The sequence below is a fragment of the Nestor notabilis genome, unplaced genomic scaffold, assembly GCF_000696875.1.
Source record: "Nestor notabilis isolate BGI_N333 unplaced genomic scaffold, ASM69687v1 scaffold9540, whole genome shotgun sequence".
In the NCBI taxonomy this organism is placed as follows: domain Eukaryota; kingdom Metazoa; phylum Chordata; class Aves; order Psittaciformes; family Psittacidae; genus Nestor; species Nestor notabilis.
This window is the reverse complement of record NW_009909681.1, coordinates 42,880-58,163: the sequence shown is the minus strand read 5'-3', so window position 1 is coordinate 58,163 and position 15,284 is coordinate 42,880. Positions and strand designations below refer to the sequence as shown.

The 15,284-nt window shown below is 41.6% G+C and overlaps 1 protein-coding gene across 1 annotated transcript; it reads left to right on the top strand.

Annotated features, from left to right (window-relative positions):
• Positions 1-1,372: 1,372 nt before the first annotated feature.
• On the top strand, positions 1,373-3,318 carry NXPH2 (neurexophilin 2). The gene is made up of 2 exons (XM_010018082.1): positions 1,373-1,384; positions 2,542-3,318. Exons 1-2 carry the CDS (start codon positions 1,373-1,375, stop codon positions 3,316-3,318), a joined length of 789 nt encoding a protein of 262 aa, XP_010016384.1.
• Positions 3,319-15,284: the final 11,966 nt, after the last annotated feature.

Below are 15,284 nucleotides of genomic sequence, written 5' to 3'. Positions count from 1 at the left end.
CAGTAAACATTGCAGAAGTAGCCCAGAAGGAAGTGTGTGTGTCCCTGTGTCCTTGCCAGAGGACAGTCAGAGCTGGGTGCAGACACCAGCAAAGTTAGAACCTCCTGTGAACCAAGTGGCTTCATTTCTATGTACTTCTACTTAAAATTTCCAATGGCAGTTCCCTCCAGCTCAGTTGCTAACAGCAGCACCAACCATAGGTGCCCACAATTTTGCATGGTCATTAGCATTTCAAGTAGCAGAACCTTTAGCCATGCAAACACAGAGAAAAGTTTCTGGTATTTCACCACTGCCTGGCCCCTGGTCCCAGCTGCAATCTAGAAACACAGCAGCAAAGCCTCTTCTCCATGCTTCTAAAGGCCTCAGGTCAGTTTTGGGGTGGAGGATGGGTGAACATGTGCATCAGTTCTTGTTTCATCTGAACAGGGTCACTTCTCTGCAGCAGGGGAATTATTTCCCTGGCAGTGGTGATGGCCAGCTGTTCTCAGCATCACCCCACTGATTTTGAGATTGGGAGCAGGCTTAGAAGTGGCTGAAGACCCATGTGTAAACATGACATTGTTTCACCAGGAGCTTTCCATCACAGCGGAAATGATGCTTCCCCCAGCATCATTATGACAGCGCTATTTGTGCTGGTACAGATAAGTATCTGTCATTGTTTCCATTAGAATCTCCTATTTTCCTGGGTTCATAGCTCAGCCATAAAAAATGTAGCGTGGATGCAGAAAGTTGACATACAGGGTCTCAGGCTGAGAGTGATCACTGTTGTCTTTTCTTTCCCCCTTTCTAATCTGAAGAAGAAAATAATGTATTTCTGCTGAAACACACTTGACCACAGTGTTTCGATCCAGCTGTAGGTTTATTTAGCAATAGTAATGGCGATGAACACTTTTGAAAATTCAAGTTGTGAACTTTGCTGCAATAGCCTCTTTTCAACATCCAATCTTAATTACTGGGTTAGGGATGGTGAAGGAAAACATGTGGCAAGTGGGTTTGGGCTCTAGTTTAGAGCCTGTTGCTAGAGAATAGGTCCAAGTGAGGAGTAAGCCCTCCAGAGCTTCTGATCTTTTCCAGATATTGAAAATAAAAATTAAAGATTATAGAAACAGAATATTCTAGAAACTAAATACTGCTAGGAACTAAAGGCATAGAAGACCCCCTTGGGTGAGTGGCAGAGGGAAGAGGAAGCCCAGCATTGCAGTTTCCCTAGTGAGACAGTCGGCATCCCACCCAGCATCAGCACTCGGTGTTTTGATTGCTTTAGGCAAACTTCCACCCTGTAATCTTGCTGTGGTTGCGTACCGGATAGCGAAAACTCCATCCTGTGTGCAGTGATACTGGGAAACCTCTATCCAGATCCTGGCAGCGCAAGATGACTGATGAAGTGAGAGCAGCAGTTGGCCAGAGGCAGCAGTGATTTCTCACTGGGGATGAGGGCAGTTTGTTCTTCTTTCCATTTTAAGTGCTTTTTCATTCTGTTCACGTATTTTGTAAGAATAACTGCAGCTGAAAAAGTTTTTCTCTATGCATTAGGATGATAGCGTAAGACAGTCCTGAAGAGTGCAAATCCTGAAAACCCATTATCCAAAACTTACAGTCAACATTTAAAGGAATTAAACAGGAAAAGTTATATGATCATTTCTAGCCTGCTGAAACATGGATTCTGCTTCTGACCTCTTGAGCATTTTGCATTTTCAACAGGACTTCCCTCTCTGAGTGTACAGGAAGGACATACCTGGGCGTATGTGTCTACCTTAAATTGGTAGATTGGAAGTCTGCTGTTTACTGAGACCTGTATGTTTCACTCTGAAATCTAACACTATTCTGTTGCTCCCAGAAGTAATTACTTGATTTCTGATTACAGACAATTTTGCATTAGACTTAGCTTGGCCTCATCACATTTCTGAATAGTGAGATGTGTGGCATGGCTGGGATTGCTTAGAGCTTCTTGAAGGCTGGGCCTGGCTAAATACAGGCAGCTTAGTAACTGAAGCCAAGACATCAAAAACATGGTTATCTATCTATCTCATTGTCTGTCTCAAACTAAAAGCACAATCAGGCATGCTAAGTTAGGAAAAATGGAAAAGACAACACCAGGAAAGACAAAAGTACAATAAACAGTTTAGGACACAAGTACACCAGCAGAAGCAGCTGAACAAGGCAGGATTTTAAGCCTAAACCAGTCAAGAGGTTAAGAGGAAAGAAAAAGAGGAATGGAAAATGCTGCTATTGGAATGGAAAATGTTCCATTTCACTCCATCTCTCAGCAGAGGTGCCACTTTGCTTTTCAGGTTTTCCAGCTTCCTTGGGCATCTTTTTATTTAACAAATTTGTGAGCAAAGGGTGTCTGCTCCTGCACATCACAGCCCTCAACCTGTCCGGACATTTATCCATTTGCGCCAGTGGACAGCTCCCACTGAGCTTTTTGCATCTTCTGTAAGCTATTTTGAGTAAAATCCTTGAGCTTTCATGGGGCAGCAAATGGTTCAGACCCTACTGGTGTAAAAATAAGTGTTAATGGCTCCTTTTGTATCTCGATAGTTTACAGAACTCTTTCTATCTGCTTTGAAACAGGTATTTTGTGACACTCATCAAGTCGTACAAGCCACAGATGTGCTGGACTGGGAAGACAAGGATGCTGCAGACACACTGGTTGACAATGTAGTCCACTCCAGGATCATCAATCCTTTACGCCTGTTTGTTAAGCCATCTCCAGTACTGAAACACGGCCAGGTGTCCTACTCTGACAGTATAGAAAACTTTTGGGATTGGTTGTCCAACATCACAGAGGTTCAGGAATCTCTCACACGAACTAAACGCAGACCTATTGTAAAAACCGGGAAATTCAAGAAAATGTTTGGATGGGGCGACTTCCACTCTAACATCAAAACTGTTAAGCTGAATCTCCTCATCACAGGGAAAATCGTTGATCATGGCAATGGGACATTCAGTGTTTATTTCCGACATAACTCCACAGGTTTGGGAAATGTTTCTGTAAGCCTGGTGCCACCTTCCAAGGTGGTTGAGTTTGAACCATCTCCACAGTCAACACTGGAGACCAAGGAATCCAAGTCCTTCAACTGCCGAATTGAGTACGAAAAAACAGACCGTGCTAAAAAAACTGCCCTGTGCAATTTTGATCCTTCAAAGATCTGCTACCAAGAGCAGACTCAAAGCCATGTCTCCTGGTTGTGTTCCAAACCCTTTAAAGTTATCTGCATCTACATTGCTTTCTACAGCGTAGATTACAAACTGGTGCAAAAGGTCTGTCCTGATTATAATTACCATAGTGAGACTCCATACTTGTCCTCTGGCTGATACAGTCATGGGTAACTAGAGATACAGCATCACTCACAAAAATAAGCATTTCCTTTCACCTTTTGGAGAAGAACATGTTTTCCTATCAGGTTAAAAAGTCTTTTAAAACTGTAGTGGTGTTTGTGCTGTATCGTAAATAATCAAACTGGTTAGGTAACAATCATTTTCGTTTGAGACTCTTGCATTTTAGCTCTCATCGTTAATAAGGGAACTACCAGGCAGACCCATGACAAAAATAAACCAGAATTCTGTCTGTCATGAACACTGATATTGAAAACCAGTTTTGTAAACTAGACTCGATGGTAGAGATGTTGTTTACTTGACTTGGACAGCACTTATCAGGATCCTGTTTCTCATTGGGGACTTCAGACGATGACATAAAGCACAAATGATGAGCAGACTTTCAGCTGTTTATATACAAAATCCAAATAAACAGATCTCCCACTAATTTCATAAAGAATGTTACACAGGGCTCAAGGAATCAAGTCCAAATACTAAGAGAGAGTGCTATTTCTGGGACAAAAAAAAGGAAATGAATCTGCATTTTTATGAGTTGTAGTAGTTGTACGTATTCATGGAAGTGAAGAGTGAGTAGTTCTTCCTTCAGCCTTCTTACCTGTGGATATGCAATGATGTAATTAGACATTGATGAGCTTTAGTTTATTAGACCCACCAGGTGTGCAGGTTTGGTGTACATGTCACCTCTGGTCTCGATTCTTCTCCAATGTTTACATACACACCAGTACAAGTTGTACAGTGATAGAGAATATACTTACCTTGGAAAAAGATAATCTCTGTTTAAGTCTGAAAATTATGGCAGGGGCTGGCTTTTTCCATGTACAGGAAGCAATTATTTTGCTGTCTAGCCCTTTTAGCACTGTATTGCGGCAAGGATAATACATCACAGCATAAGGACGATACCTGAACAACTACAAGCTTTCTGCTTAATCACACCCAGTTGTCTTCCTTAGCATTGCATTGCAATCAAATCAAAATATAAGCAATGACAAATAGAGAGAACAACAATCTATGCACCTTCACGTCAAAGCACATTTCAAACAATTACTATCAACATAAAAATATTCAATATTACATACAGCTGAAGTACTATTAAAATACTCCATTTAAGTGGTGCACACCCAGACACGCCTGTGACAGCTCGGGAGGACTCACTTGTGAGATTAACTCTGATTTCCTTGGTAAAGACTCATACAAAAAAAATAACAAGTAAAAAAATACTATTAAAAATCTATGAGTAACTGGCTAATTTGTTTTTCTCTTTAGGCAACAAATCTAAATGTGTGGTTTAGTTTGATCAATAATCTAGGTGTTTTCCTTCATCTTATTTCATACAGAGTCTCTCCTGGTCTAAATGATGGTTTTTAGTTTGTCTATTACTGTCAATTCCTACAAGATGGTCTACTTTGTATTCTGTATAGCCTGTCCTCGTCCTGGCTGTATATAAGCTTGGATTTATTGCAATGAGTTCAGTGGTTGGTGCTTTTGTAACTTACCTGTAAGCCATGATTTTATTGCCATCTATTTTTATTCAGAACTGTAGGCAATTAAAAGAAAACCCTACATGCTATATATTGTAGAGTATGTGGAAATTATGTATGTATATACACTTAAATATGTGTACATATACAGAATATATGTGTACATGTATTTGTATGTAAATAAAGAGAGTTTGCTAAATCTGGCACTTGCTTGTGGCATACTTGATTTTTAATTTTTTTCTTAAATGCTGTGTATATGTATGTGTGTGTATATCTATATATATAGGTATATATATATAGATATATAAAGACACAAAGTAAAACTAAGGCACTGGAACATTTTTCCCCGTTTGCTTTTTAGGAGATGAAGTTTTAAGTATGCACTACAGTGAACTGTGCTACAAGCCTAGACAGAGTAGGTTTAATAATATTTCATATTTGACAAATTAAGTGCATGTTTTGACAAAGACAGCCACGAACTGTTTAGTAATTGTGGAAGATGCATTAGAAGTAAAAGGGTTAGTCTAAATTAGGAAATGTCCCCAAGCAGGAACACGCTGGGAGAGGCAGCAGTGCGTTGCTGATTCAGCTCTTGCTCCAAATCATCATCTTCCAGTGCAGACATCTCCTTACTGCAGCACAGCCACATCCTAGGCTGAGCTTTCCAGACCTCAGGAAGACAAACCAGGGCCTTGAGCAAACATACATCACTCTGGAAACATCCAGAGGGCCTGGGCCATTTGGGAATCCAAATGGAAAAACTATTAGGAATTAAGGGCCAAGTCTTTTAGCAGGTTTAACACTGTGCTTCTTGAACAGGAAGACAACATTCACCGACTGGCAGCTTTTGACTTAAAACAACTCTCAGGCTCTTCAAGTGAGGCTCAGGCTGGTGCCACACCATGGGAGCAGTGCTGAGTGTGAGGAGCAGCAGAGAAAGACCCACTACAGCAGGAGATGTGAACCTGGACCCATCCTCCAGCAGAGCACTGGGAAGAGCTGTCATCTCTCACCTCCAAGTCCCACCACGGAGCTTTCCTGCTCCCAAACCTGCTGACAGAAGAGCCACCACCACCAAATGTGCTCAGCTCCCTCCGCACTCAGCAAACCCAGACAAAGACAAAGGCAACGGCACACAGGAGGGGCGCATTTGGAGACATAGCGGATGCTTGTGCAACCTCAGCAGCATCTGAACAGTTTTCCAGCACTCTGAGTGGGGGCAGTGGGAGAAGCTTGTGCGTCCCACCAAGCCCCAGCACAAGGCAGGGGCTGGGCAGCTACAACAGGAGAGGGGGCAAGCTGTGGTACCAAACTCATCATGCCACAGAGCTCACCACCGCACTTTTTCCTATCAAAATACGTTAAGCTTAAAAAAACCCCAACCTGTAACGCTGTTTTCTGATCAATTTTAAGAAAAACACTGGAAAAAAAAAAACCCAGTTACAATCTTACTGCAGTCAAAATCAGATTAAGTTACTTGCGCCTAAGCAAAATACAATGCAATGAATAGAAGGGACAGACTTCATATGGTCAAATTTCACACTCCCCATGTAAACAGAACTAAATTTGATTTAATTTCACACAGTATAGGCCATTAAAAAAAAACAAAACAAACCCCCACCACTTCCCTGTGTAACAAGTGACTATTTTAGACAAGTTTCAGGGATTCTTCCTCTCATGACTCTTACTCAAAGGATTTTAAAATAAAAATTGGGAAGATTAAATACCATTTTTGAAATCATCCCAATTGGGCAATAATGACTTATAACCACAGCAACTTAATCTGAAAGTTTTCAATGTACATCTTCGATTTAATCCAAATCTCAACACTGTAGTTGTGCATGCACGTATAGCAATACAAATATGTATTTAAACTCCTTACTAAATACACTTCCTACTGCTTTTCCCATCCCATGGATATACACATAAAAAGACCCAATCAAAAGCTAATTCATGATACTACATAAGCATCGGTGCTCATGCTTGAGGCAGCACCCTGCGCAGTGCTGCAGGAACCACATGCACATGAGGGTGTGCTTTTTTAATCATTTCAACTTGAGCAGGGAACTAACTTAGTTTGGTTTTTTTTTTTCCTTTTCCCCTCAAGAATTTCATGTTTTGGATCCGGAGCCTTCTCATCTCCTTGTAACCCTTGCATGTGGTCGGATCCTTCCTCAAGCTCCTCGGCCTCTCAGTCATCACAGCGCTGTGATGTTGCGCTGGGAGCCGCGGCGCTCCCCGGCCTCGCCGCCTGCGCAGCAACTCCCAGGCTCTTACATCAAGCAGCTGCTGCAGCAGCGAGCAAGGCAGGGAAAAGGCAAAAAGCTGAGTGTTGTTTGCTGTGAGCTCCCTGGGGTCGCTACATTTTCTTTTTCGGGAGGATTTAAAGTGCAGTGCTGAAAGAGCAAACCCCTGAATAATCCCCCTGCCACTGGAAAAACTCTCACAGCAACACAGCGAAGGTGTTCAGTGCACATCAGCACATCCTGTGCTGCTTTTTGTTAATTGTTATTCAAGGACATTAGAATTTGCTATTTGTTTTATGCTCTGTTGACTAGCCTAATCTGGATAATGTTTTATTTATAGTATAGTAATGATCCATCATTACCACTGTCCCTATTCGAATATGCACAGTTGAAAAGACAAAAACGAGTCACAACATACAAAGTAGCTCAATAAAACACATGGCAATCAAGTAGATTTTTAGCTGTTGTGTGTTCTTGTTGAAAACTAGGCTTTGCCAGTCCCATCTCTCTTGTCAACATCTCTTGCACACATCTGTCAGAAGCGGCTTCCTTCTTTGAAAACTACAAGAAATAAAGTGACATTTCTCACATACAGGCAACTAGCACCAAACTGTACTGAGAGAGTATTGTCTGTACTGTGTTAGACAAAAAACTAGCAGTTAGTGTCATCCCCTTGGCAGGTTTCCAAAGAAATCACAAGTTTATATCACATCCCTGCTGGAATCAGGTCTTTGGAGTTAGTGAAGAGAAGTTAAACCACAACTCACCATGCAGCTCCCTGTTGCCCGTGCAGCCCTGCTTGCAGCATGTGAAGGAACACGCTGGATCCACAAAAGAGGGATCCAAGGGACTAGTTTTGCAAAAGAAGAGTTGAATTGTCATGAATTGTCCCTGCTTCAGTCAAACCACACCTCATCTGGGGGGCTGCTGAGGCAAGGGTCTACCAGACCTCAGCAGATCTGGAAATGGAAGAGGTGGAAGCTGAATGGAGTCTGCTGGGTGCTGCTGGCAGCACAGCATGGCAGCATTTTCCTGGTGAGACTGCTGCAACCATCCCCATCAGGCTGCTCTGCAGCCCAAAATACCTGTGGGTTTTCAGTCAGGAGGAAGCCTCCAGTCGCCAGTACTCTCTAGCAAGAGCCCCCGTTATCTAGACTAAATTTTGTAGACAAAGAAAAGAGTCATCAAAAAATTATTTTCCAAAGACATAATTTGCTCTTTCACTCAGCTCAACTCTAGCACCAGCTGCAGCTCAATTAAAAAGTCATCATGTTCATGGGAAAACAGGTTTTCCCAGGGAAAAAAAAAAATAATCTACCTTATATAGACAGTGGCAGGACCCTAAAACAAGACTCCAAAAGAAATAGAGCAACTTCCTATTCAGCAGTAGTGAAACAGCCTGCCAGGTCTGACAGGATTGCTTGCACTGGTCTCTGGTTTTGTCAAGTCAGAACAGAGAATAAAAAATCCATTAGTTCGGGGACTTCTGAATGTATTCTCTTCATTGTAAGAAAATTGCACATCTGTGATTCCTCACCCAGACATGAGAAGCTGAATTATACCAAGAGTGCAGAGATGTTGAGTTTCTCTGCTTATGTCAAAAGGCTCAACTACCCTTCCTAACCGGCTTTAAAAAGGGAATGGCTTTAAACTGAAAGAGGGTAGACTTAGATTAGATATTAGGAGGATGTTCTTTCCCATGAGGGTGGTGAGGCACTGGCACAAGTTGCCCAGAGAAGCTGTGGATGCCCCATCCCTGGCATTACCCCGTCCTTGGCAGTGTTCAAGGCCAGGTTGGACGGGGCTTGGAGCAACCTGGTCTAGTGGAAGGTGTCCCTGCCCATGGCAGGGGGTTGGAACTAGATGATCGTGAAGGTCCTTTCCAACCCAAACCAGTCTGCAATTCTCCGGAATGACTAATGTGGGAAACAGAGCTGGCACACAGTGAGACCATGGTCTTTTTTGGCTTGATAGTGGGCAGGACTCAGGGCTCTCACCTGGGGCGGGGTCCTCAGAGCAGGGGACACAGCTGCTGCTGAGCATGGCCACAACAGAGGCAACCATGCAAAAGCTGTCTCTGAAACATGTTCTTAGGCATCCCACCACTCACCTTGCCCCTCTCACTTTAACTCTTGTTCATAAACAAGACAGTTTTATTTCCAGCTTGAGCCCAGATGGGCACCTCACATTTCCATCATCAACCTGCACATCTGCCCTGGCAGCTCTACATTTTAGCCCCTTGAATGCAAATCCCATTTCTCCATTCTCTTGCCTCATTCCCAGATGGTACGTGGCTCCTTCATCATTATGCAGTCAATTAAGCTTTGGCTACTTTATCTTAACAGCTCCAAATAAGCTGGTGATCTTCCTGAAAGGTGACATATTATAATTGTTTCCAAACTGGCAAGAAAGAGAATAGTGAAATATGAGACTTGGAGGTTATTTGAACTAGTCCTGAAGTTTAAAATGGCTTGAAAATCCACCTAGTTATCAGGGTGTTTGCTTAGCTCTCCTAGTATTGGTCAGGTTTGTATCCTCTGTTAAAGCTGGTGTTACTTCCCAGGAAACAAGACTTGGGATCTGTTCTAGAGATCCTACAGATATCAGCGATGCTGCAGCTCTCATTTCATTCATGCAGGTGATGAAATAGATGCACTGTGCTCACTAGCACTGAGCCACATCGGGGGACAGAGTGAAGGGCACAGAAGCCTGACACAGGCACATTCCAGGTGCCCAGACTCTATATGTGTCCCTGGTATATGTCAACAATTTTTCAGTCTACATTTCAGACAGGCAAACTCAAAGCAAACAACTCCCTTCCTTCCTGCTGGGGCTTGGGAACATCATGGTAGTTCTCTTACATTGCTGTGAACCTCGCTTTCATCCCTGTGATTAAAGTGATGAACACCTCAGCAGTCAGGAGAGCCGAGTCTCGATAAACACCCCAGGTACGAGGTTTTTACATGGGTGGGCAGCAATCACACACACACGCTTCTGTCCCCATTCCAAAACATCCTGATGAAAAGCCAATAGAACTTACACTCTTCCACTACCTTTTCTTTGAAGGAGTCCCTGAAGCACACATCGCAATGACAGGTGATGCTGAGCAGACTTGCACCATTAACCTGGGATCTCAGCACAAAATATTCAACACAGATTTCTGAGCAGGTAAACCAAAGGATTAAAAATATTTTAAGTTACCATACTGAAGATAAGCATGCCTATTTATTATATAGTACTTAAGAATATTTAATTCCAATCCACTTCTCATGTCAGATGTATTTAACTGTAATGTTTCCAGCTTCAACCACTGAAGATTTGGATTAGCTGAAGTACTCATTGAAAACAGGATGCCTGCTCACCCAAGCCTCCTGGAGGTGATGCCATGCAGAGACCTTGCTCTGTCCTGAGGGAATGGCCTCCCTCTTCCACTGCCTTCTCCTGGTTTTAAAGTAAATACACCATAAATATTAGACCCACAGTGTTTTGCCACAGCCAAACACAACCTGACTGCTCAAAGTAAAAACAAGCACCACAGATGAGCAGTGTGCAAGGCAAAGCAGTCCAGACCCATTGGGTCTGCCAAGCTCATCAGTGTATCAAGACATTAAGGGATACTTATTTCACTTGGTAAAAGGAGCGGAGAGAGAAATGTGTATTTTGATTCACCATACCAGTTATCTTTAAAACAAGCACAGCCCCTTATTTAAAAAAATGAGTACTGAATTGTGTTGCCAGAAGCAGATTAATTGCAGCTTCCACAAAAAACCCTAAGCTTATTTCACATTGACTTTTATTCCCACTTGAATTAAGTTCCTTATGTTTCACCAACTCATTTGAATTTTTTGAATTGGTTTTGCATAGTATCATTTACTGATGTACTATCTTTAATTACATAACACACATACACTCTCCAAATGCATTATTAATGAAAGCATTTTTAATTAAAAGGCTCTCAGCATAATATTCAGTCATTAATTTCACATGCTCAGGATGTTGAGAGATTCTATTCAGATGGTCTGAGAAAACTTTGTACTTTAGATGAGGGATACTTCCAAAGTGATAGTTTTAGAGTGAAGTTGAAAATCATTACGAGCACTGAATTACCCTCTCAGCAGCTGGTACCGCAGTTCTGCTCCACTGGGTATTATCTGTTCTTTACCTCAAGTGCTCCTTTTGCTCTACCATGCTTCGCCACTGGTAATTTTAAAATGCCCCCCGCTGGACTCATATTCCACAGTGAATAATATCGGAGTTATCTTTTAGGAACAACTTAGACAATGGCACTAAGGCTGCATACTCTACAATAAAAAGCTCTGCAACCTCCTTTCTGATTATATATCATCCACCTGCCTCCACTCTTAAACTTTTAGTGCTCTTTGATGTAACAAAGAGCATTAGAAGTGACAAAGAGCATTCACATTGTTGAGGATTGGGCTTTCATAGTCCCAGACTTTTGTTTTTGAGTAACAAAGTCCATCCCCAAAACCTGTCATTAATTTCTTAGGTTTAAAAGCCTTCTCTGCAGTGGTAAGAACATGAGCAGAGGAGTGGCTCTAGCCCATTCCATTCTCCTGCAAGCACAGCATCCTGCATCACATCTTACCCACCAGTCCCTCTCTCTGCTTCAGTTCAATTTCCTGCTGTAAAGCTCAAACTTCTGGATTCTTCTCTGTCTCTCTCTGCTGTGCTGCCCTACAGCTGCTGTCCTCTTTGAGACTGAAGCTGGCCCTTCCAGCTCTGCTCCTGTAGCCTAAATGCAGTGAGATACCAGTCTCCACCTCACTTCAGCCAAGCAAGGAAAACCTTGTGTAGATGGACAGACAGGGAGGGTGTACATTAGAATAAACGCTTAGAAACCCTCAATCAGTAAGATTAAATCAATCCCTTACTTCCTTGGGAACAAAAAAGACAGAGAGGACTTTAGCTAGTAAGTAAGTTCAAAACCTCGTTAAAAATCATAGTGAGATGCATCTCAGTCATCGCGTTTTAGCATGCTGACCAGAGAGAAAAGCCATGGGGCAGACCACAGCTAGCTATTGAGCTAGCAGTGGCAGAACCTGTACTTACAAAGCCTCCCCATTAAAGATGACTGCTTTGCAGGGTATTTAATGGAAGGGGAAAGAAAATGAGTGAACACAAAGAATTTTTATAAAAATCTCCTATGTCAAAAAGATACTATACATGGACCTCCACTGCATTTAGAATGAATTTTAAAGATTAATATTTTTACATGACAAAAGTAATGATAATATATGCCCACATTCCCAGCATTTCACGTCTACATAAAACATTGCACCATAATGAAGATAACTGAAAGCATGACTTTCATCAATATTTAATTAGCATTTGGTGCTAACTCATTATTGCTGTACAATTAATTTGACATCTTGTTGTACGGCCTACACAGATTTCCTTCTAGAGGGTTGTTTTATTGGTGGGACATAAGTAACACTAGACATGTGCACCTTCCCTCAGGCTTCTAGAAGACTATGAAATATGGAGAATATGACTGATGTTTTAATCTACTGCAGGATACGAAAGCTTAATATTGAAGCTCAAAATACACACAATAGTGCAGTTTTCTAATAAGGGAAATATTCTACTAAACTAACATTTTCAGGAAACAAATTGTACAGTCATCACACCCATCTTTTCCTCCCCGAATCCCCTGGCTTATGTACCCAGTGATAATTCAGAAAACCAAAACAGCATTGCCTTATGTTACCAATTTAAAACTGTTGCAGAAGTTTCAAGATGATTCCGCATAAATGCATAGAAACCTGTACAGAAACATGGATCTTCAGATGATCACACAGACAAAATGACTCCTGATGGACCGGAATATACTTTACATGAGCAGATAGACAAAGGACAAAAGATGCTTCAGTCATTCTGTCAGACTGAGATCTTGGTAGGAAACATGATACAAACTGTACAGTTTTCTTTCTACATCTTTGGATCTACATCTGCTCCACACTCAGAGGACACTACACACGCTCGCTAAATGGGGTATCACCACCATGAAGGAAGAGATACAAGGAAGTAAGTAGGCTAGCAATATTGACTGAAGAATGTTGAGAATGCACTGCTTATATTCCCAAATGTTAAATGAAGTTCCTGCAGGAATTTTCTGAAATACCTTGATTCAATACTGAGCCTGTTTCCAGAAACGGAAAGCAGCCATATGCATGCTTAGTTAACACCTAATCTAGCATTTCCAAACACAGGGACTACAGTTTGTAAAACGTATGATAGGACTTTCAGAACTACTGCAACACGTTCAGATTTGTCACTTACTGGAAGTTTGATCAGTTTAAAGCATCTGAAAAGTTTGCGACACCTCCAAAATTTGAGATTGCTCAAATCGTTATTGCTCAAATCATTATTTTCCTCCACTTTGGATATTTGAATGAAACGTTTAATGAAGCTTTAACGAGTGTTACAAATTATGAACCCGTCCTAAGAGCTGCAAGTGGGAAGTTGTAAGACCTGCTTTAAGAGCCACTTTCCTTCACTTTGCACATACTCACTTTTGTCATGGGGAAAAAAAGTCATCCCCTCTGGCTGATCGAGCTTCAGAATTTTCCTCACTTCTACATTTTCAAACATGCACTACTTGCAAATTTTAAGGAAAAATGGTCCATTCTTAATGATTTTCAAATGAAGGCAAATCTACTGAACAGATTCTATAACTTTGTTACCTTTGAAAGCTAGTAAGAACAATTTTCATGCCTTGCATGCTAATGTAGCAACATATTTAAAGACCAAGTAATCACTAACATTGAAAAATGTTTCTCAGCAGGCTTGGCAAATACCATTTTTGAGATGCAGGCTCTTGCATGTGTTTTTGTCCAAATCCCTTTACCAGGTGCCACAAGGACACACATCACCCACCACACAGTTTCTGGGCAAGGACCAAAGAAAGATCCTATTTCCCTCTGAACTCTTCCCACGGATCTTCCCAAGTGCCATCATACTAGCTCTGCCGCACCCAGAAACGGGTCTGCCGACCACGGCACTCAACAGAGTCAGAATCTATTCCTTAGTGTCATTTCTTTTCATCTTCTCCCTCTGCAGTTGTTACTCAGGAAAGTGGGAGGAAAAAAGATTTCACAAGGTGAAAATGGAAGAGTACTTGGCCTGCAGTGTGAAGGTGGCATCAAGTCCTTCCAGCTCAAACTCCCTGGAAATAAAAGCCCTCATCACCCATGCACGCTCTTGCTTATTAGTTATGATTTAAACTGATTAATCCCTTGTTTCAAATATTTGACACAGACACAAAAGAGAAAAATCCACAATGTAAGCAAGCTGCAGTTAACACAAGCATGCTCTATTATGTTTATATTACAATTACAGAACCAGTTGGGAAAAAACCCAAGTGTTTCTGCTGGTGGAAGAACTGGTATGACAGCTGAAGAAGCTGAAGACTAGATAGATACAAGGTATACTTAACTGTGAAAATAACCAGAGTGATTCAGACTCCAGTACAGTTTCTGCTGCTCAATGCTAGTTCCTACTGCCCTGCTGGAGTATTGTGTTGTCCTAGTATGGACAACGCAAATGCCCTCCTTCACTTCATCCTCATTATTTAAGCTAAATTGCTGAATAAACAGCTTTGACAATCAGGTACAAGGATATTAACTGTTAGCTCTACCCAGCCAGCCATGCCCTTTGCTTTCCTCCTAGGCAGCACAGTTCCCCTGGAGAACTGGCACTTCCTTATAGATGTTTAAATCCTGTTTATCTGTAGGAATAGAAGCAAGTTTTGACAAAGTTTAGCCTTATAGGAAGCAAATAAAGATTACAAAACTATGCCAGCACTGTTGATGGTTCCGTGATAGGAATCTCTACATACAGCTAAACAAGCTGCTTATTTTTATTACTGATGTGGTCTTAGTAGCACTGAACAAGGCTGAGCCAGCCCTAGGTTTTGTGTTTGCTTTTACAGAATGAAACAAGAGGAACATTCATGCCCAGAAAAAACTTCTCTCCATTTTTGTAATTCATGTGAAAACACAAACAAGGATTATAGTTAAAGACTGTCTCAGTGCAACAGCACCTTCCTCTACACATTTTTATTTGGAGGAATTAGGAAAAAATGTTTAGTCTGCTCTCTGCAAACAAGCAGTGAGGGAAGATTACGGACTCGCTGATAGTCCTGACTTAAAGTAAATACAATGAACTAGAGTAAATACGACTGCTCATAGAATGACTATGA